Genomic DNA, 21,422 nt, shown 5'->3' on the forward strand with positions numbered 1-21,422 from the left:
AGAAAGCACTTTTGTCGGATGCTATGTGACTAGGATTTTGTTTCCAGCTTTCTGCCTGCTCCTGGGTCTGTCCTCCGCCTCCTCGCATATACCCCATATGATGTCGCACTACCTGCCTGGCTGAGACGGCGACGGCGATCGACAGGTCTAAGCCAACAAGGCCTTTATTCCGGGTTTCTGTATGTAGTCAAGTCAGGTCAAGCCACCGCGGGAGGTGTACAGTACATATTGTACTGACTAACCTCGTACCTGAGGTTGTTACCGCTATACGAAGGGGTTACTATAATAATATCTTCATTATACACGGCTCGTGAAGGAGTTCCCCGAGTCTCCTGAAAGAAGGATGAATCGTCAACCCCATGGCTTTTTTAGGGTACGGTGTGAATGACCATCCCTGGTCAGTCCCTGGTCTTAGACCTTAGGGATCTATTAGACCGAGTACGGAGTAGCAGACCTGGTGACACCGCTAATTATATCGTCCGGCAGAAATACTCCTCCCAGGCTGACGGTCAGACCAGCACTTATGTCTGCAGTATTATAGCTAATTAACCACTTGAAGATGGGTTTCTAAACTGCATAGTAATTAGTGTTTTGATGGATGCATGTGCTGTACTTGCTCTCTGGAGGATGTATATATCTAAGGGATATATTCGATATATTCTGCAGGTTTTACTGCTTCTTCGCCTCTCTACAAAGTTGTACGATTCTCTCATTTAGCTGGGGAGAGAGTGGGTGAGGAAACGAACGCGCAATTGACCAAGTCGTCAGTCCTTCCCCTTCTCAATCTTTCTTCCTTCCTTCCTTGCCATTTTTCGTTCGCTTTGATTGACAATTGACAGGCTGAATCTCTGAGGGGTTGTCTTTTTTTTTTATTCACTATATTATTCCCCTGACTATGAAGTACTATTACTTCTTCTTCAGAGAGTTGCGTCTAAGTTGTATATATGCACATATGTATATGATACTGGTTTTCTTGTCTAATTATGGTCTTTAGGAGATATTTATCTTTGCTGTTAATATTAACAGTACTTAAGTAAATACTTGTGTATCTTTTTTTTTCTTTCGACTTGTTTGTTAGATGGTAAGCTATGGTCGCTGTATATAAGAGGTTGTTTTGTTTGTGTGGATACAGTAGATAAATTGAGGTCCATTGCTATTATACTCGGAGACACATGTTATCTCACTGCTGCTAGTACGTAAGTATATGTAGCGAAGGTTAATCTTAATTCACTTCATCCCGTCAACCCTAATAACCAATCTAGTAAAAGTAATTGACGATCGAGAATACAATTGATCAAGATTCGACGGATATTGTCTTGCTTTTAAGTTATGCTATGTTCAACGAATGAATGTACAGTCAATAAGAAATGAAGAAGTGATAACTTCTGAAATGCTTGTAATCCTCATTCGAGGTACGGCTTCAGCAACGGCAGAACCTGCTCATACGCAATCCCACTAGGCGGCTCCATGGAGAAGATATAGTCTCCCCACCACGGCCCAGCCGCCCACCAGATAGCACCGGTCCAGACATCAGTATTGTTGGCGAGATAGTCGAGCATGCCGGTGACGGCCGTCTCGCACACGCTGTTGGCGCCGCCAGCGTACTCGCCCAGGATCGCCTTCTTGCCGTTCTGCTTCAGCCAGGCCGTCGCCGACTCGACGCGGTCCTGCCCGATGGTCGAGTTGACGCACTGGTCCGACGTGCCCGACCCGTCCGAGTCCAGGTACTGGTGCATCTCGTACACGATCTTGTTCTGCGGGTCCGTCAGGTTCGCCATCGCGTCGTTGACCTGCGTCCATGTCCAGGCCCCGGTCCACGAGTTGCCCTCGACGAAGATGTACTGTGATGTGGCGCCCGCGGCGCGGATGCCGTCGATGGCGGCCTGGTTGAGCTGGACGACAAGGCTTTCGTCCATGTCGTGGTATTCGTTGTCTGTCGTCAGTCGTTAGCTGTATCCATTTCATTTCAGATAGGTTTCTACGCACTCGTGTCGAAAATGACATTGTCATTATCCGCAAAGTTGGACGCAATAGTGTGCCAGAAAGTCTGGAAGTCAGACGGCGAGGAGATGATATTGTTGTAGCTGAGTCAGTCGTCAGCGAAAGCACCTGTCCAGTAACAGAACTTGACAGCCATACTATCGCCCGAAGTTATGCGGGTCAATCACTGCCGACGCGCCATGGCTGGTAATGTAGTTGATAACCTGGCTGTAGCCCTGGAAATACGCCGAATCCACCGGCCCCGTCATCTGGTTGGGCACCATGCGCTCCATCAGGAACGGCACGCGGAAGATGTTCATGCCCTGGTCGATGAGGATCTGGATGGCGCTCGTGTTGGGGAAGGTGTAGTCGGTGCCCTGGCAGCATTAGACATGGAATATGGACTATGTATATTGCATATTGTAGAGGTTGACTTACCTCCACGCCAGGGATGTTGTTGTTCCCAAACTCTGCGCCAGACTCGTTGGATCCGAACCCTGGGCATATACATATCAGTATGATTTATCTCACGGAGGAGGTTGTTTGTACACACATTGAAACGGAGACGCCCGCTTCTTGATGCCCTTCTCCTTGACTGGAGCGGCGAGGGCGCCCCCTGCGGCCGTCAGACCGCACACGACCCTGCTGAACTTCATTGTGACGGTAGTCGAGGGAATAAACAGCAGAAGACAGTTGTTGATCGAGAGTCTGTCAGAATCAGCAGACTGTCTGGATCATCAGACAGAAGAGGGTATTTATATCCGTGACACTCACTTAAGATAGAGTGTCTAGACCAGAGAAGACTACCTAAGTTAGTTAGGGTTAGTCAGGGTTAGGCTTAATTAAACATGAAACAATTACTCCTACTAATTAATGAGCGGCACTCCGCGGGCGGGGAGGAGCCAGGGGCAAGTCTGCACTCGGCAGTCCGCCTCTGCAGTGCATGCAGATCAATTGCGTTTCTTTTTCTTGCGGGGTAAATAAATAATTAGTTTAGTACGGAGGACTCTGTTTCGATTGCTTGGACCAATTCTTAGCAGCACTCTATCCTAGGTTACAACTGCACATGCTAATACTGGCGAGAGCACTAGCGGAGTCTCGGACTTTTGACGATGAGACGAGACGAATTGATCGATCCCTTTCTATGCATCATGCATGTACTGTATGCATTTATTTTCTGATCTGTAGGAGTGCATACGTTCTGCAGTGTAGTATTTTATTGTACTGTACTCTTTCTTGCGAGCACCAATCACCGAAAGAAATTATCCTTATCCCACAGAGGGCATTATACTATTCGTGATATGCTATGTTCATTATATGAATACATCTGCAGGTTAGCAAGCTGAGTCAATTAGGTAAGTAGCAGGGGTGTTCATACCAGATAATTATCGTAGATGACGCATACACTATCGTCAACATATTAATTGGATTGGCCTTGGTCACAGTTTCCTCGAACCACAATTCATTTTAGTTATAAAGTTAATTCTCGAAACGAGATTAGTAGTTAGTATATTTTACTTTATAATCTGGCTGTCTTACCTAAACTGATTCTTTGATTCGATCCTTGACTGCCTCAGAATCGGCCATATTGACATACCTAGATTCATACCTACTAATAAAGCAAACAGGATGTAACTCGCCTCGTAATTAGAATTAGAAGGTTTATAACCCAGCCATGGCCCAATACATAAACTGGGTATGCTATGGCGGGGGAATCCCGACGTTCCGCGGGGTTGCAATGCTAGTTGCTGTGACACTTCATGTCGACTGAAAATGCAGTGTGTGATAATGATAGCATGCAGAGCTTTATACTTTTTTTTTCGTTCTATTTCATTTCATTCTTTGTTAATTAAAGTCCAATAACTGGAATTAATTTGATTGAATACCTGAAATCTCCTCGCAGAGGATACATACTGTATATCTGTATGCCGCATCTGCAGACTTTCCCCGCACAAACCCCACATTCGCTTTCTCCTCTGCAGATAAGGAATTAATAATTAATAGTTAATAGTTTAGTGATCATGGATTTCGGATTATTACTACTTCCTCTTTTTCCCGGCTTGTAGATGGATTGTCATGCACTTTGTTTACGATATACTCTTACTGTACTGTAGTCATGAGTGCAGTTGTATCATTCCCAATTTCATCTATAATGACATTTGCTAACATTATTATCCAAGTATAGACTGTAGAGTACCAGTATCAACCTCCTCCCCGATGAAATGGACAGCATGTGGGGCCTGAATGATCCTGCCTATGTATATATGTATACTAGGGTAGAGTACATATGCAGAGTATCCTGCATATTCATTATTGTACTCAGATCACTGTCTACTCAGCATGTCCCTAGTCCAGCTGGATCCATCCCTGCTTAGCACCCTGCACGACCGCGTCGTCGTCCTGACCGGCGGCGCCATTGGCATTGGGCGGTCGGCCGTGGGGCAGTTTCACGGTAAACACCCTCCCAGCAAGACAAAATTAATTATACTATACTAATAATACTGCTTTTTGCAGCCGCCGGCGCCAAAATCGTCTTTGGCGACATCCAAGACGAGCCCGGCCAGTCGCTCGAATCACAACTCGGCCGGGACAGGGTCCGCTATGTCCACTGCGACACGACCTTGTATGCGGACCAGCTGCGGCTGTTCGAAACCGCGGAGAAAGAATTCGGCCGCGTCAACGTCGTCGTCGCTAATGCCGCTATCGCTATCCACAAGGATCCGTTTCTGCCCGAGGCAGACATCACCGTCGAGCCGCCCACGGCTGAGATAGACGTCAATCTCAAGGGCGCGCTGTTCACGGCGCGTATTGGCATGCACTACTTGCGCAAGAACAAGAGTTCTGAGGAGGGCCCCGGGGGCGATCTGATCCTCGTCAGCAGCATCGCCGGATTCAAAGAGAGCAGCGGCCTCGTCACCTACACAGCCAGCAAGCACGGCGTACTGGGCATCCTGCGCGGCCTGCGCGTGTCGGCACTGAAAGAGAACATCCGCATCAACGCCATCTGCCCGTGGATGACCAAGACGCGCATGGTCCGCGGCATCGAGCAGGGCTGGTACGAGAAGAACCTCCCCACCAACGAGCCTGCCGACGTCGCGCGCGCAATCGTCCTCTGCGCGACGGCCAACCGCGGAACGACAACCTCGCATCCGGGCGCCAAGCTGCCTTTTGCGGGCAAGATCCTCTGGATTGGAGGCGGGAAGGCGTATGAGATTGAGGATCGGTTGCAGGAGTTGGAGCCGGAGTGGTTGGGGAGGGAGAATAGTGCGGTGTTGGCCAGGGGACAGGCGTTTCTGGAGGCGGAGGGGACGAGTTGGGATGTTGATAAGCAGAAAAAGTGATAGCTTTACGAAGTACAGTGTTTGGAGAGAAATGTATATACATACATAGAAATATGCTGACAGGACATTGATATACATAGTTATTGTGCAGTTAGGGCAATAGCGAAATCATATCCATGACCCGGACTAGACCATGTAGTCAGTCAAGTATTTATTATCTGGCAGGAGATTGTTCGTTGAATTTCATCAATCTAGTAACAGAAACAGTATGTACATACATAGAGTCTAGTCTGTTTATGCGTTCACTAGGGAAGGGGAGGGTTCAGTAAATTGTTTGTATAAGAGGCAGGCGAGGTTGATGACTTGGAATTTATTTGGTTGATTTTATTATCAGCTCATTTAAAATGTGTCTTTTTTTAGTTTATTTCTCATAAACAGACATTCATCTACCTCCGTTTTGTTATAGTCTAGTCTAGTCGATCTACATCCACCATCTCCATCCCCACACCACATACCAACAGACCCATATCCGCATCCGTATCCGTCCTATGGAGAATGTCCATGGACGATATATCCGCCACAGGACTGTATCGGTCCAGTCGCTGCACAATGCGCACTGCCTCGACGTCGTTTGCCTCTGCCTTCTCTGCGTCGACGCTGATCGACCAGATTTTGATCCGGTGGTCGTTCCCGGATGAGGCGAGGAGGATTTCTGTTGACGATTGACCTTGTATTGCTGGCTGCAATCGCAGCGTTTTGATGGTCGTTATGGCCGAGGCGTGGGCGTCGGGAATCGAAATGGTGCGGATGGAAGGGCCGTCGTGTACCATTCTTAATACTGAGATAGACAGCGCGTTGTCGTCGCCACCGCCCACGAATACCGCGCAATTCTCGGCTATCTTCATCATCTCTAGCGATTTGATGCTGCTAGAATGGATCGTATGGTGGCTCTGCCAGGATATCGTCTCCGCAGTTGCTGTCTCAGGGCTGAATGTGGGTTTGATGGCCATGCTGCCGTCCTCCCGACTTTCGAAGCCATCGAGTACACTGTCCAAACACCATATCGCAAGCTGGCCATCTGTCGCACAGGTTATGAGATATGTCGAGGAATTCAATGTCAAGAAGCGAGCTTGCGTGGGACAGTTGGTCGTGTAGGTACCCCTTCCAAGCAGGTAAAAGGTCTGCGAAGTAGCAGACGAGGAGTAGAAGAACACCTAAAGAATCTCAATCAGCTCACTGTACAGAACAGTACCTATGTAATAGCATACCTTCACCGTCGAATTCGAATAGGCAAGACACAGCAAAAAGCAGTCATCCGGCGCCTCGACTTCCAACACATCGAAACTGGTCACCCGGAGATCCGACTTGGGGTCGTCTTTCGGACTGGACGCCTCCAGCACGGCTGCGGTGCCAAACACCGGGATGGTGCTCACTCGCCACACGAAGAATTCCTCGAAGCCCCCACTCGTGAACAGGAACCGGCCGTCTCGCGACCAGGTCACCTGCTGCAGACCGGTGCGATGCTTGTTCAGAACGCGCGTGCACCGAAACGATCCCCACGGCGCGTCGTTGCTTGCCTTTATAGTAGGTGTGAAGATCCGCACCGTGGTGTCTTCTGCACCGGTAGCAATCAGAGGACCTCCCGTCCCATCCACGGCGTTGGCGATTGCCATGTCTTTGATTTCTCGTCCGTGACCGCCAGCGCGCAGCGGGCGATGAGAGGCGGACTGCGTCACGATGGCATGGAAAGAAGCGGCCTGGTTCCAGATGTACACACCTACTCCTCCAAACACGTCTGCATAGGGGTAGAATGCCCAGTTTCGATGCGCACCACCGCAATCAAACGACATCAACTCCGTCTGCGTGGATTCGTTCCACAGAATAAAGTAATTGCACCGGTAGCCGTAGAGCATGAGATCATTTGTCGACGCGTCAAAGTATGCTCCCTCGATGTTCGGACTGAACGACGAAGAGGACCGGTGCACGGTTCGAAGCCGCACGGAACCTTCTTCGGTGCGCTCCAGGACGTGGACGCAGTAGTTGGCGTCTCGCCCACAGGTCAACAGATATTCCGCGGCTGGTCCTTCAGCCTCATCAACTGGGATTCGAAGTATGCAAGTGACCGCGCTCTCCCCATGAACGCGACGTATGCACCACAGCGGATGCAGAACTTCGCCCCTGACTCCAACGTCATATATGGCAAGCGCGCCCACCTTTGATCCCATCATCAAGTACTGGCCACCACAGACAGCTGCCACGCGCGATACTTGGAACGTACGCGGAAGAACGAGCTTGTTCTGCTCCACCTGTGGTGCCGCTGCGGTGATATCTTTGACGATTAAGAGGTCGGCCAAATCGAAGGTAGGATACGTAACAAGGAAGCCACAAGCATCCGCCCCCTGATCAAAGATGAAGAGTCCCATTGGTCTTGTTTCATGGGCGAGATCGACCAGACTTCTCGTGCGGTGATTATACAGCCGGATGAGACCGTTGCCATTACCGATTACTGCCAGACCCCGACTCGGCAGGGTGGACATGAGAGCCATTGAACGGAGATGGTCATCGCCCTCTAGTAATGTTTCCCAGCAGATGTGCGGCTTATTTTCGTTCGGGTCAAGAGAACGGGCATCAATCCACCCAAGCTGCAGCGCACCAGCCAGAGAGCTTGTAATGAAACAGTCCGGCGCAACAAAGGCGAACCCTCTCAGTTTGGCGTCAGTTTGGACTTGCGAGTTGGCGGCTTTCATTAAAACTCTCGTGCTGTAACCAGACTGAAGAGAGATATCCATCGGCGAGGCCAGTTGAAAGGCCCTTACAGCGCCATCTGCGCCGCCGGTATATATCACAGGCGATGTAGTCCCGCCCTCTAATATGGTAAGAGACCATATGTGCTTGCCAGCATGTTGGTGCAGAGTTGACACGTTCCGCAGCCGAAATCTGGTCGCGTCGGATGCCATCACATCCCATTCTAGCGTCCACAACTGACAGGTAGCGTCCTCGCCCCTCGAGACGAGATTCAGCTGCTTCGGCTGCCCTGCCACCGGTGCCAAAAAGTGGACTCCCCATATCCGGGCAGTATGACCCCATTCCTTTGTCAGGCACGTTTCTGATCCGAGTGTCGGCCCATCGGCAGCAGTCCTACCGAATCCAGTGCTTCGAAGCTCAAACCCGTCAGTGGAGTAGGCAGACGGGTCCGTTGGGGAAGCGTGGCAGCAGTTGGAAATATCCCATATCCGGATGGTCCTATCGTCGCTACAGCTTGCAAGAAGCCGGCCTGGTTTTCCTTCCCTCAGGCACGGAATTTCAGGGGAGATGTTCACCCCAAATATGGAGCCCTCGTGGCCGGTGAAAAAATGATGGATCGAAGTAACAGCATTCGGGGTGCCATCTTCTTCATTGCTCGTCGGAAAGCAGGACCACACGATGATCTCGCCAAAGACGGTACCAGCTGCTACTAGCACATGGCCCGGAGAAAGAGCGAGGATATCGGCAGAGTAAAGAATGGACTTTACGCTGGTGGCCAGCTGTCGCAAATGGACCCTGTTCGGGTAGGAGTCGCGAGAGGCCTTCTCCGTCACCTCCAGGCTCAAAACAGCATTGTGCGCTGTGACCAGGTAGGCGAAGGTCTTCTCTTTGTCATCGCCGTGCGAGGCACAGGCATCGAAGATCCAATCCGGCGCGGCATATTCCGCAGTCGCGGCCGACAGAGATGCTTGCAGCAGCCCGGCCTGGCCGTTCTTCTGGCCGACAAGATCGACAATGCGGAGAGAGTGGCCTCCCCAGACTAAGACTCGGGCTGTGTACGCGCTCTCATCATGCGAGTTCTGCGCATTCACGATAAATCCATGGACATTGTTCCGCTGGAATGTGCGGAGCTTGGAGAGCAATCTCCCACTGGTGGCGTCAAGGAGAACAGCGAATGGGCCCTGCCCCTGGAGAAGAAGCGTCTCCGCGCCGAATTGCAGCTCCTTTAGACCAGTGATGGGCAGACAGGTGTCGACATGCTAGCGGAGTCAGTACGGCATTTCTAGTAGACATGCATACGGAGGCAGCATTGTGACGGACCTCGAGGGAGAGAGACATTGAAATTCGCTAAGACCACATTTAACGCCCACCAATCTGATACCTCGCTTCTTCATGTAAGCAACCAGCCAGGGAACAGCCCACGCCTTCTCTGCGCGCTGGATTTTTTTTTTGATTTTTTGATCTTTGGATTTTTGGATTTCTGTATATGATTATCTAATCACGGACGGAAAAAAATCGGCGGGGCAATCCGCCGCTTTCCCGATCGAGACAGATGGGTCACGTGACTACGTGACTCGTGTTCGCGAGTGGCGATCGAGATGACTCGTCTGCCACGCTGGGAGACTGATTCTTTGACAGCACACGGTTCTGCTGGTGAACAGTCTGTTCATCGGATACATAGCAATGCGATGATCTCCTTCCTTGACGGTCTTCTCCGCTATCGCGAAGAGCCACGCCCGCGATGGGTGTCACCGGACTCTGGACCATCGTCAAGCCGTGCGCCCGCCCCGTCAAGCTCGAGACTCTGAACCGAAAACGGCTCGCCGTCGACGCGTCGATATGGATCTATCAGTTCCTGAAAGCCGTGCGTGACAAAGAGGGCAACGCCCTGCGCAACGCGCACGTCGTCGGCTTCTTCCGCCGCATCTGCAAGCTGCTCTACTTCGGCATCAAACCCGTGTTCGTCTTCGATGGCGGCGCGCCGGTGCTCAAACGACAGACCATCGCCGCAAGAAAGAAGCGGCGAGAGGGTCGTCGCGAGGATGCCGTCCGGACGGCGGGCAAGTTGCTCGCCGTTCAGATGCAGCGGAGGGCAGAGGAGGAACAGGCGAAGCGTAAAGTCCCGTCGCGGCCTCAGGACGAAGAGGAGGAAGTCTCTGATAATCCGAGATACGTGGAGGAGATTTTCATGACGGAGAAGGAGAAGCAGCAGAACCGCAAGTTCCGGAGGCAGGATGCCTATCACCTTCCAGACCTCGACGTGTCGCTGGAGCAGATGGGTGCTCCAGATGACCCGCGGATCATGTCGCAGGAGGAGCTGGAGGAATACGCACGGCAGTTTCATTCCGGCGAGGACATCAATCTCTACGACTTCTCCAAGATCGACTTCGACAGTCCGTTCTTCCAGAGCCTGCCTGCAGCCGATCGGTACAACATACTGAATGCGGCCCGACTGCGCAGTCGTCTACGAATGGGCTATTCGAAAGAACAGCTTGATGCGATGTTTCCCGACCGCATGGCATTTTCGAAATTCCAGATCGAACGAGTCAAAGAGCGCAATGACCTGACGCAGCGATTGATGAACATTAATGGCATGAACGGGGAAGACGCGGTGTCGGGGCAACGGATCGCCGGAGAACGAGGGAAAGAATACGTGCTGGTTAAGAATCCGGACGTCGAGGGTGGCTGGGCCCTCGGCGTAGTGGGGAACAAGAATTCCGGCGCGAGAGACAAGCCCATCGACGTCGACCAGTACGGTCAGCAAGAGGTCTTTCCTGAAAAGGATGACGAGGACGACGAAGAGGCGTTTGAAGATGTTCCTATTGAAGGACTGAACAGGCTTCCTAAGCTTCCCTTCTTACAAAAAGGAGTCTTCGACGAGTCTATCCAACGCCAGATCCAGGAGATGGAAGACAAGAAAAAGGCAGTGTACGAAGCACGACGGCAAGCTGCGGAGAATACCCGCGCTTATCAACAGGCTGATGATGATGATGACCTTTTCGTACAAGGCACACGGACGCGCCTGTTTCTAGGGAAAAGGAGGTCGATAAGCTGTTTGAGGCAGACGGGGACAGCGAAGACGAGGATCTTCGTAAGGCTATCGAGATGTCGCTGGAATCTGCAAAGGATGAGGACGTATTTGAGGATGCATCGCCTAAAGATGCTGCTCAGCCGCAACCGAAACCGCAGGAGACGACTCCAGCGGAAAGCGATGATGACATGGATTTCGCCGCAGCTTTGGCAAAATCAAAGAAAGCGTCTACGGGACCAAAGCCCAAGTCCATGGCTCCCAATATCGGAGCAGAACATGCATTCAGTGGGCCCCTCCCGTTCGAATCTCTTAAGAAGATCAGTACTTCTTCAAAGGACGATAAGCCCCAAGAGGCCAATCTAGACGAGGACGCAGGCGGGTTTGAAAGACAATCCGATACAAAACAAGAGGACAACACAAAACAAGAGAAGAAGAAGAAAGCTGCACCCTTGCCTCCATGGTTTGCTGGAGGCGAAGGGACGAAGAAAGACTTTATCGTCGATGACACGCCTGACGACTCTCTACGGACCTATCGCGACGCGGTGATGAGCCCAAACCATACCTTCTTGAGAGAGCACCGATCTCCTGAAGTCATCGATGTCGATAAGATTCCGGATTCGAAAGAGGTCATCGACCTGGTGGGTGATGAGGATGCTGAAGCTAAGCCCGAGAAGCAGCCCGCTGAGAAGCAGCTCGCTGATGAGCCGCCCCGCACGGACGATCCTCCAGTTTCCTTCGTGTCGGATAAGAAACAAGAGGATAATACTGAAACTGCCGTGCCTACGAAGGATGCATCTGAAGACGAACAACCCTACGAGTGGGAACCCACAGACGATGAAGGCGGCGCTACAAAAACTGCGGCGGAAGAGAAGGCTTCGGCCGTTCGGGAAGAGAAATCGCCATGCCCCAACTTTGAAGATGTGCAGATCTCTGCGGGGACAGAGCCGGCCACAAACGCTGAAAATAATATCCCACCAGAGCCTGAATCTGAAATGTCGCCCGTGATAGATCAGGGGGATACGTTTGTGGATGACAAAGCTGACTATTCGGACCCAGAAGATGAAGAGCTCATGCAGCAGCTGGCAGCAGAGGCTGAAGAGCATGCTCGCTTCGCCTCGACGCTCAACCAGAAAACACCGGCTGAGAATGCGTTCGACTATGAGCAGGAGCTGAAACAGCTGCGGGCGCAGCAAAAGAAGGATCGTCGAGACGCCGACGAGGTCTCGAAGATCATGGTCACTGAATGTCAGCAGCTGCTGCGACTCTTTGGGCTGCCATACATCACTGCCCCCATGGAGGCAGAGGCACAATGCGCGGAACTGGTCTCGCTGGGCCTCGTCGACGGGATTGTCACGGATGACAGTGACATCTTCCTGTTTGGCGGTACGCGGGTGTACAAGAACATGTTCAACCAGAGCAAATACGTCGAGTGCTATCTCGCCCAGGATCTGGAGAAGGAATACGCGCTCGACCGCAAGAAGCTCATCCAGTTCGCCCATTTACTCGGCAGCGACTACACGGAGGGCATCCCGGGGGTTGGACCCGTGACGGCGCTGGAGATCGTGACCGAGTTCGGCAGCCTCGAAGAGTTCCGCGACTGGTGGACGCAGGTGCAGAGGGGGGCGGACATCCCTAACGACCCCCATGCGGGCTTCCGCAAGAAGTTCAAGAAGCAGGTCTCGAAGCTGTTCCTGCCACCGTCCTTTCCGGATAGCCGGGTCGACGAGGCGTACCTGAAACCGGAGGTGGACTCGGATCCGTCACCGTTCCAATGGGGGGTGCCTGATCTGAACGGGCTGCGGAGCTTCCTGATGTCGACGGTGGGCTGGAGCCAGGAGCGGACGGACGAGGTGCTGGTGCCGGTCATCCGCGACATGAACCGGCGGGAGCAGGAGGGCACGCAGTCCAACATCACGCATTTCCTCAGCGGCTCCCAGGGAGCAGGGGCGTTTGCGCCGCGCGTGCGCTCCGAAGGCTCCAGCCGGATGGAAAAGGCGTTTGGTCGATTGCGGGCGGAGGCTGAGTCGCGCAAGCGAGCGTCGCGAGGCAGCCTGGAGGCGTCTGAAGCGGAAGCTGTCGACGAAGACCAGCCGGAGTCAGGTTCAAGCAAGAAACGGAGGAAACGGGCGACTCGGAGGGGATGACAGTGCCCATGAATATGGATAACAGTAACGATTATTCCTATGAATGGGGGTAGATATCTATGGAATGGCGTTAGAAGTCCCGGCTGGTGTTGATCTGGGTTTGGATCACGGTCTTATATACTATGGGATAACTATATGCACTGTACATAATACTCAGGACTAAAAATAATAGAACAGGGCAGAATTACACCTGCTCGTGTACTGGGCAACTGGTCTTGTGCCTACTAAGCCATCATCCCTTGACTGCACACTCGCAAGACTTGGCGATCCTATGCTGAGTCCAGGCCACGACGCCTGCTCATCGACGATCTGCCATCTATTCTTCCCCAGACCGGCGCATGGACGACAGAAGCCATCAAGCAGCGTAGCATCTTGTCGATCTGTGGGTGCGCATGCAGCCATTCCCAAACAGGCTAACTTAGCTAACGGGCTTGGCAGCGCATTCAGACGGAATTGCAAGAGGAGAAGCTTGTCTTGAAGCAGCAGAGGCTTCGATTCGATGACGTCGATGAGGGCAGCCAGTGGTGACGTCTGCACTGTGCACTCTCGCTGCTCGCCGGAAGGAGAGGGAAGACGGCGAGGAGAGGGTTTGCGGGAGCGCAGGCAGGGGAGAGAACGCGGTGGGAGGACAGGGCAGGATGGCAGGCCAGCTGTTCCTGCATGAGCAGTAGTCGCAGTAATTAATCGAACTGGAATTGACTGACTGAACTGCTGTGCGTGCTTGTCTAGCGCGCTGACTTGGCGTGGCGGATGTCTCGACCTTCGCCTGCCTGACTGGCCCGCCGCATTGGGCAGTATAGACGACGTCACCGACAGACTGCCCCGTCTTTAATCGCGCCCTCGCCTGCCGCTTCTTCCATTTATTTCTCTATCCACGGTCATCAGCAGTGTGCTGCTCCCTGCCATATCTCTCTGCTGGCCTGTTATCTCTGTCGTCGTGTCTGCCCAGCTGGCTGCCCCCTCCAGCTCGCCTGTCGTCACCGACCCCGCCCGCGATCACCGTCACGTCACTCGTGCGCACGCCCATCCATCCATCCTCTGCATCCTCATCCTCAATTGATCCCGCCGTCTCGCTGCGCCCTTGCTCCTGCATCTCCCCACGCCCGCACCATGCATCGCACCTACTCTATGCGCCAGTCGCGCGCGCCCACCGCCTCGCAGCTCGAGAACCCCCCGCCGCCCCCGTCCAGCACCAAGACCGGCCGCCTGTTCGGGAGAAACAACTTTGGTGAGTCACCAATTGCGAGAGACCTGTCGATAGTTCGAAAACGCAGACTGCTGACAATGCCCCGCCTAGGCCATGCCTTCCGCAAAAACACCGCCGGGGCCTTCGGGCCCGAGCTCGCCAAGAAGCTCTCGCAGCTCGTCAAGATGGAGAAGAACGTCATGCGCAGCATGGAGTTGGTCGGCCGCGAGAGGATGGAGGTTGCGGTACGTTGACAGTCTGGCTGCCACTCTGATGAAAGCTCATGCAATCACAGCAACAACTCTCCATCTGGGGCGAAGGCTGCGATGACGACGTCTCGGACATCACGGACAAGCTGGGCGTGCTGATATACGAGATCGGCGAGCTCGAAGACCAATTCGTCGACCGCTACGACCAGTACCGCCTGACCATCAAGAGCATCCGCAACATCGAGGCCTCGGTGCAGCCGAGTCGAGACCGTAAGTGAATGATCGTGGTGCGCGCTGAATACCCATTGACTGGATCTCTAGGCAAGCAGAAGATCACCGACGAGATTGCCAAGCTCAAGTACAAGGACCCCAACTCGCCGCGCATCGTCGTGCTCGAGCAGGAGCTGGTGCGCGCCGAGGCCGAGTCGCTGGTCGCCGAGGCCCAGCTGTCCAACATCACCCGCGAGAAGCTCAAGGCGGCCTTCAACTACCAGTTCGACGCGCTGCGCGAGCACTGCGAGAAGATCGCCATCATCGCCGGCTACGGCAAGCACCTGCTGGAGCTGATCGACGACACGCCCGTGACTCCCGGCGAGACACGCCAGGCGTACGACGGCTACGAGGCCAGCAAGGCCATCATCCAGGACTGCGAGGACGCGCTCACCAACTGGGTGACCTCGCGCGCTGCCGTGCGCTCGAACCTGTCGACGCGGTCGCGCACGCTGTCGCAGCGGCGCCGCAACAACATGGGCAAGGCGCGCGAGGACGGCGTCGACCTGTCGGGCCAGGACCAGCCGATGAACAACCGCGACTCGTGGGTGCCGGCGGACCAGCATGCCGAGTACCACGCCGACGAGACGGACGGCGAAGGGGCCGACGGCGCCAGCGTCTCGCACAGCGGGGCCAATGGCGAACACCGCGGCCGGGTCGAGGCGAGGGAGCCAGTGCCGGCGTAAACAATCCTCGAGTTATGACCTGTTCATACGGAGTCGTTCGTCTTTCGCTCGTTTCGTCATGATAAACCGGGATCTACTGCTTTCCGATATCTTTTCCTCTTATCTTTTATTTTTTATGTTGTCACGTTCTGTCTTTATGGTATATCTCTCTCTTCATGCGCTGATCGACCACGACGAGAGAGCAAGGCGTTCGCCGGGGGTTAATTGGGGAGTGCTTGTTGCGATGGCCTCGCGAGAAAATGCTGAAATGCTGAACATGCCTGTGTTATCACGTGTACCTACTATGTACGATTGGATGGGAAGGCCGGAGCAGGACAGGCTACGCTGGGTTTTGTTTTTGTCCTTAATTTAATAATTAATAAGAGATTTCTTTTCACTACGGAGTATTCAAGAGTATTTCTATAGTAGTAATCCCTTACTATACGGAAGCACGCTTCTAAAAATGGAAAGTGGACAGGCCTTCGGATGCCAGTTCCGAGCTGCTCGTCCGGCACGGACCGTCGATGATCAACTCCCACCTGTTCGGCAGACACAGGAGTTGGGAATTGCTGTTGCTAAGCAGCTAAGGTACAGGATAGGATTCGCCCCCAGGTATGACGATGTGGTGCGTTTGGCATTGTCTCAGATTAGCGCTGACTGCGTCTAGGATCTGCTCAGCCACTGCTAGCATCCTTATCTTGGAAATTATTCCCCCGCAGGGGAATGATTTGATTTTCTTTGGTTTTTTTTTCCTTTTTATTTTTTTATTTTTTCTATTTTATTATTTTTTTCTAATTTTTCTTCTTTTTTTTTCTTTTTCCTTTTTTTCCCCGCTACGCGTCCTTCAACGCCGGCGCCTCCGCCGGGCTCCGCTGCATACGTATGAATGCCCGCGCCTCAACCGGCTTCGACAAAGGCACAGCTTGCCCAACTCCGGATAGGCGTCGTAAGTCGCCTGCGTCTGATTCGCAGCTGCACTCCCCACAACGGTGTGCCTGACGTTGCCTGCTGATGCTGTATGATTGTATCTGGCGCGTATTTCCCCCTTGGGGCGTTTCCAGACTGGCTGCTGGCTGCTGGCGTGTGCAGATCCGGCATGATGATAGCGACTGCTGCGTCTGCTGACTGACTGACTGACTGAGGCAGCGCAGCACTCGCGGCTCGCTTACGACTAGAGTATCATGGTCTAAAAGCGAGTAGGGGTAGGGGGGGGGGGGGGGATATGTACGGACTTGTTTTCGACTTGTTTCACCCCCGGGTGTATTACTTCGAATTCTTACTCTCTTTCTTACTCTTTCTCTCTCTCTCTCTTTGTTCTTGTTCTCGCTCGCTTTCTCTCGCTCGCTGTCGCTATTACTGCCTACTGTACCAGACTGAAGATGAAAGGTCGTTCGCTCGAACGATAGCTTGGCCGTTCGCAACGGTTGAGTGAACTGGACAGTTACTTGCTTGATCTTCTCTCTTTACCGTGATATATATATACTTACTTACCCTCGACATGCTCGGCTCGGTCACACAGCAGAAGCTTCGCTGGTTCGACGCTTTCGCTGTGGCTTTTCTTCTTCTCTTCCATTGGACGCAGATGCTGGTCCATGCCATCCAGCTCGATGTCAAGGACAAAGGTTCGTTCGATTCTGTCTGCGGTCGTTCGATCTGCCTGCGGTCGTTCGATTCTGCCCTGTGGTATGGTAACTGACTTCGACAGAGTCCATCAAACAAGCCGCCAGCACCATGGCCTTCGACCTGGTCACCTTCTACCAGGGCAACCAGTCGGGCCAAATCCCTGGCTATCTTCCCCAACCGTACTACTGGTGGGAAGCCGGCGCCATGTTCGGCACGCTGGTCAACTACTGGTACCTCACGGGGGACAGCAGCTACAACGACATCACGACGCAGGCCCTCCTCTTCCAAGCGACTTCCAACGGCGACTTCATGCCGACCAACCAGACGCGGGACGAGGGCAACGACGACCAGTCCTTCTGGGCGCTGAGCGCCATGATGGCCGCCGAGCGCAACTTCCCCGCCCCGCCCGCCGGCTCGCCCAGCTGGCTGGAGATGGTGCAGGCCGTGTTCAACGAGCAGGTGACGCGGTGGAACACGGCGAGTTGCGGCGGCGGGCTAAAGTGGCAGATCTTCCCCTTCAACAACGGCTACGACTACCGCAACTCCATCGCCAACGGCTGCTTCTTCGACATTGCCGCCCGCCTGGCCCGGTACACGGGCAACCAGAGCTACGCCGACTGGGCGGAGAAGGCGTGGAACTGGGTGACGGAGGTCGGGCTCGTGGGCTCGACGTATCAGGTGTACGACGGCACGAGCGACACGAACAACTGCACGACGCTGGACCATGTGCTGTGGACCTACAACAGCGGGATATTCCTGCACGGGGCGGCCACCATGTACAGTTTTGTAAGACATCGGGATCTTACTGCCTGTACCAAAAAGACTAACGTCACAGACAAACGGATCCTCGGTCTGGGAAGAGCGCATCAACGGACTGCTCAACGCCAGCGCCATCTTCTTCTCGACCAACGCGTCCTCACTGAACGTCATGTACGAGTACTCATGCGAGTTGATCAACGACTGCACGACAGACCAGTTCTCGTTCAAGGCGTACCTGTCACGATGGATGGCAGAGACGACGCAGCTGGCGCCGTTCACGAACGAGACGATCATGACGAAGCTGGAGGCGTCGGCGGCAGCAGCAGCAAAGCAATGCGTCGGCGGATCGACAGGGACATACTGCGGGATGAAATGGACGACGGGAACATACGACGGCACGACGGGAGTCGGACAGCAGATGTCAGCACTGGAGACGGTACAGGGGTTACTGATGCCACAGGCCCAGGCACCGCTGACCAACGCGACGGGCGGGACGAGCAAGAGCAATCCAGACGCGGGGATGGGCTCCTCGTCCAACACGTACACGCCGAGCGAGGTGGCGGGGCGCATCACGACGGGGGATCGGGTGGGCGCGGGGTTTATTACGGTCGCGCTGGTGTTGAGTGTTTTTGGGTGTGCGTATGTTATGGTGAGTTAGCTGCATGTATTCTGCGGATATTTGACTTGTGTACAGTTGTAGATATAGCTATCCTGTCTATATTACGGAGTATGTATATCAAAAATAGAAAAACGAAAGAAATTCGAAGACCAACACACTATCCTTGTAGAATGCAGATTCTCATTCCCTAAAAAGCAATGTCATGGCAATCATAGCATACATAGCATAGCAGAGTATAGTATAGCATTCCTTTTTTTTCTCCTATTTTTTTGTCCGAGTCCTCGAGACAACTTCTTTTTTTCATATCAACCATGTATATACCTTACAACAAATAAAATAAAAATAAAAATAAATAAATAAAAGAAAATCGCAGTGGGTTGTCCCGTATGCTTCTACATGTATGTTTGTATGTACATACAAATGTACATACATACATACATACGTAACCATGTTATTGGTATTAATGGTATAATTTATGTACTGTACAGTACATACTCTAGTCTGATATGTATGTATGTAGGAGGTTGTACCAGAAATAGTAAGTCTTAGACGATAGTATTTAATAATATTGAATATCGAATGAGATGTCAAGCATACCATTTACTAAATTAAGAATAACATTTACTAAATTTATGATATGAAATCTGCCTTACTACTACTTACGTTATAACCTCTCTACCTTCCTAAAGATAGATACTATAAATATCGCCTTTTTTTTAATGCTCTTTGTTTGTGCAATTATTTCTGTGATGATATAACTGAATATCTTTTTTCTTTTTTTAAAAAAAAGGAAGCATTTTATGCTATGTAATATGTGTTTTTTTTGTGCGTCATTTTGCTTGTAAAGGAAAAAGAGGAAAGGAAAGAGAGAGGATTAGCCACAGAACGGTAAGTCCTATTATATTATACCTTTTTTTTCATGCCTTTTTTAAGGCTTTCTTTTTACCTCCCTCCTAACTAACATTCTTATTCTTATTCTTATTGCTCTGGGTGCAACCAATCTTTGTGAACTATACTATCACAATTTTTTCTACCATTACATTAAAATAAAACCCTAAAATCTGCTGCAAATGCTCTAATAAGGATGATAACGAGGAAGGATATTATTTAAGGAGGATGATATTTCATTTAAGGAGGATGGTATTGAAAAAAAAGGAAAAAAAGAAAAAAAGAAAAAGAAAAGAATGTGTAGCAACTAAATGGAGATATCATTGACTATTGTGCGAAGCTTAATGGAGGATCCATGAAGGATGCTCCAACTACATATGTACAGTACATGATATGGATGATCCTTATAAGTGATGGCTATGGATCAACTCTATGTGATCCGACAATGGACCATCCATGTTCTCCATCCGTCAAGGTACGACCTTGTACCGCGATAAGGATGATATTGAAATATATATATATAGGTTAAGAAATGGATTGATGGGTACTGTACCTCTTCTCTACTCTCATAAATAAGAGCTTCTTACTAAAGAGGATAATTTAAAAGACGGAAAGAAAAATCTATGGAATAGTTTAGAGCACTTAATATGAGAAGCTAGGAAGAAAGCTAGGAGGGCTTTAAAAAAAAGGAGAGAGAGAGAGAGAAGAAGAATTAAGAAATAACTATAGGCTTTATCTACTCCGTATATAGGCTCTATAAAGCTTCATATTGTATACAGGCTTGTGGAGAGCTGAAGTTGAAAGGTAGTAATACTATTGCTTGAACAAAAAAAATAAAGTGATGAATATGAAAAGAAAGAAGAAGTACAGTACAGTACATAGAACGAATTGTATCTAGATCGATCAAAAAAAAAAGCGATGAAAAAAGCAAAAAGAAAAAAAAAGAAGGCAACGTGCTGAGAGAGTCTGCTACAAAACTCTAATAACAGATTCTACTAACTATATTATTGGTATAATCTATAACATATGGAGCTGGTGCAAGAGGAAGACTTACACGATAGGATAGTATTGAATAATATTGAATGTATGAGAGTGTCATAAAAAAATAATACTATTACTTGACAAACAAACAACAATGTGATAAATATGAGAGAAAAAAAGAAGGGGAAGTAGAGAGTACATGTAACGAAAGGTAGATCGATCGAAAAAAGAAGGCAACGTGCCGAAAGAGTGTGTCTGTTATACGACTCTGAAAGCAAACAAGTTCTGTCTGCCAACTCAACTCACTCGCCAGGCTATTACTCCTACTAACGTCTATTTCGGACACCACACCTGAGGCGTCTGCACAATCAGATTCCATCAATCCTTCATAAACACCTGGCCCCGGGTCATATTCTTCGGATGCGTTCCATCGAGCCCAGGCTCATTCTGTGTGCATCCAGCACCATCCCGGATGAACGCCGCCGCCCTAGTCAGTATCTGTGCTCGTCACACTGATAATAATGACTCGCTCGCAGGGCTAAATCCCATGGCGATCAGTCGTTGGGGACCAGACCAACACTCGACTGAGAACACTTACGGGATAACTATGTATGTACATACGTGGGTATTATCTTTGATTCCTTTTTTTGGTGGCATCATTGCCGTTGACTTCAAGTGTCAAAGACCACCTTAGAAGAGTTAGAAGCATGATTTTCGTATAAAGAAGAGGAAATGACGAGCTGAACACGCCTTGTAGTCGATTTGACAATTTAGATTGTCTACATCTTCTGCAGATGATGCCCTGATTGGTATTCATAATGCAGCTGAATCTAAACATCCTTATTCTAATCCAAGGCTCCTGCCAACCTTAAATGGACTTAGGTAAGATAGCAAGCAGCCTCGCCCGGGCTAGTTTACCCCTCTTGAGCAACTTGGTTGTTTTTAGCATGTAGATACTTTAAAGACCAATTAGATTGTTCTAAAGCTATATAATGATTCTTCTACTAAGTAACTAACTATAAAGTAAAATCTCATTTCATA

General features: G+C 51.1%; 6 protein-coding genes across 6 annotated transcripts; 4 read left to right on the plus strand and 2 right to left on the minus strand.

Annotated features, from left to right (window-relative positions):
- Positions 1-1,403: 1,403 nt before the first annotated feature.
- On the minus strand, positions 1,404-2,636 carry T310_6337 (Cellulase; the record flags this gene model as incomplete). Its single annotated transcript, XM_013470839.1, has 5 exons — positions 1,404-1,933; positions 1,987-2,084; positions 2,140-2,357; positions 2,419-2,477; positions 2,534-2,636. 5 exons carry the CDS (start codon positions 2,634-2,636, stop codon positions 1,404-1,406), a joined length of 1,008 nt encoding a protein of 335 aa, XP_013326293.1.
- Positions 2,637-4,320: 1,684 nt separating this feature from the next.
- Positions 4,321-5,321, plus strand: T310_6338 (15-hydroxyprostaglandin dehydrogenase; the record flags this gene model as incomplete). Its single annotated transcript, XM_013470840.1, has 2 exons — positions 4,321-4,432; positions 4,495-5,321. 2 exons carry the CDS (start codon positions 4,321-4,323, stop codon positions 5,319-5,321), a joined length of 939 nt encoding a protein of 312 aa, XP_013326294.1.
- A 368-nt stretch (positions 5,322-5,689) lies between these two features.
- On the minus strand, positions 5,690-9,344 carry T310_6339 (WD repeat protein; the record flags this gene model as incomplete). The annotated part of the gene is made up of 4 exons (XM_013470841.1): positions 5,690-5,707; positions 5,777-6,475; positions 6,530-9,265; positions 9,306-9,344. The coding sequence occupies 4 exons, from the start codon at positions 9,342-9,344 to the stop codon at positions 5,690-5,692; spliced, it is 3,492 nt and encodes a 1,163-aa protein (XP_013326295.1).
- Positions 9,345-9,747: 403 nt separating this feature from the next.
- On the plus strand, positions 9,748-13,181 carry T310_6340 (DNA excision repair protein Rad2; the record flags this gene model as incomplete). The annotated part of the gene is made up of 2 exons (XM_013470842.1): positions 9,748-10,934; positions 11,015-13,181. The coding sequence occupies 2 exons, from the start codon at positions 9,748-9,750 to the stop codon at positions 13,179-13,181; spliced, it is 3,354 nt and encodes a 1,117-aa protein (XP_013326296.1).
- Positions 13,182-14,291: 1,110 nt separating this feature from the next.
- T310_6341 (Cell wall integrity signaling protein Lsp1/Pil1) lies at positions 14,292-15,532 on the plus strand (the record flags this gene model as incomplete). The annotated part of the gene is made up of 4 exons (XM_013470843.1): positions 14,292-14,409; positions 14,479-14,612; positions 14,648-14,846; positions 14,898-15,532. 4 exons carry the CDS (start codon positions 14,292-14,294, stop codon positions 15,530-15,532), a joined length of 1,086 nt encoding a protein of 361 aa, XP_013326297.1.
- Positions 15,533-17,009: 1,477 nt separating this feature from the next.
- T310_6342 (uncharacterized protein) lies at positions 17,010-18,551 on the plus strand (the record flags this gene model as incomplete). Its single annotated transcript, XM_013470844.1, has 3 exons — positions 17,010-17,133; positions 17,217-17,920; positions 17,970-18,551. The coding sequence occupies 3 exons, from the start codon at positions 17,010-17,012 to the stop codon at positions 18,549-18,551; spliced, it is 1,410 nt and encodes a 469-aa protein (XP_013326298.1).
- Between the last annotated feature and the right edge of the window lie 2,871 nt (positions 18,552-21,422).

The sequence above is a fragment of the Rasamsonia emersonii genome (genome assembly GCF_000968595.1).
Source record: "Rasamsonia emersonii CBS 393.64 chromosome Unknown ctg1118621760399, whole genome shotgun sequence".
NCBI classification, from domain to species: Eukaryota; Fungi; Ascomycota; class Eurotiomycetes; order Eurotiales; family Trichocomaceae; genus Rasamsonia; species Rasamsonia emersonii.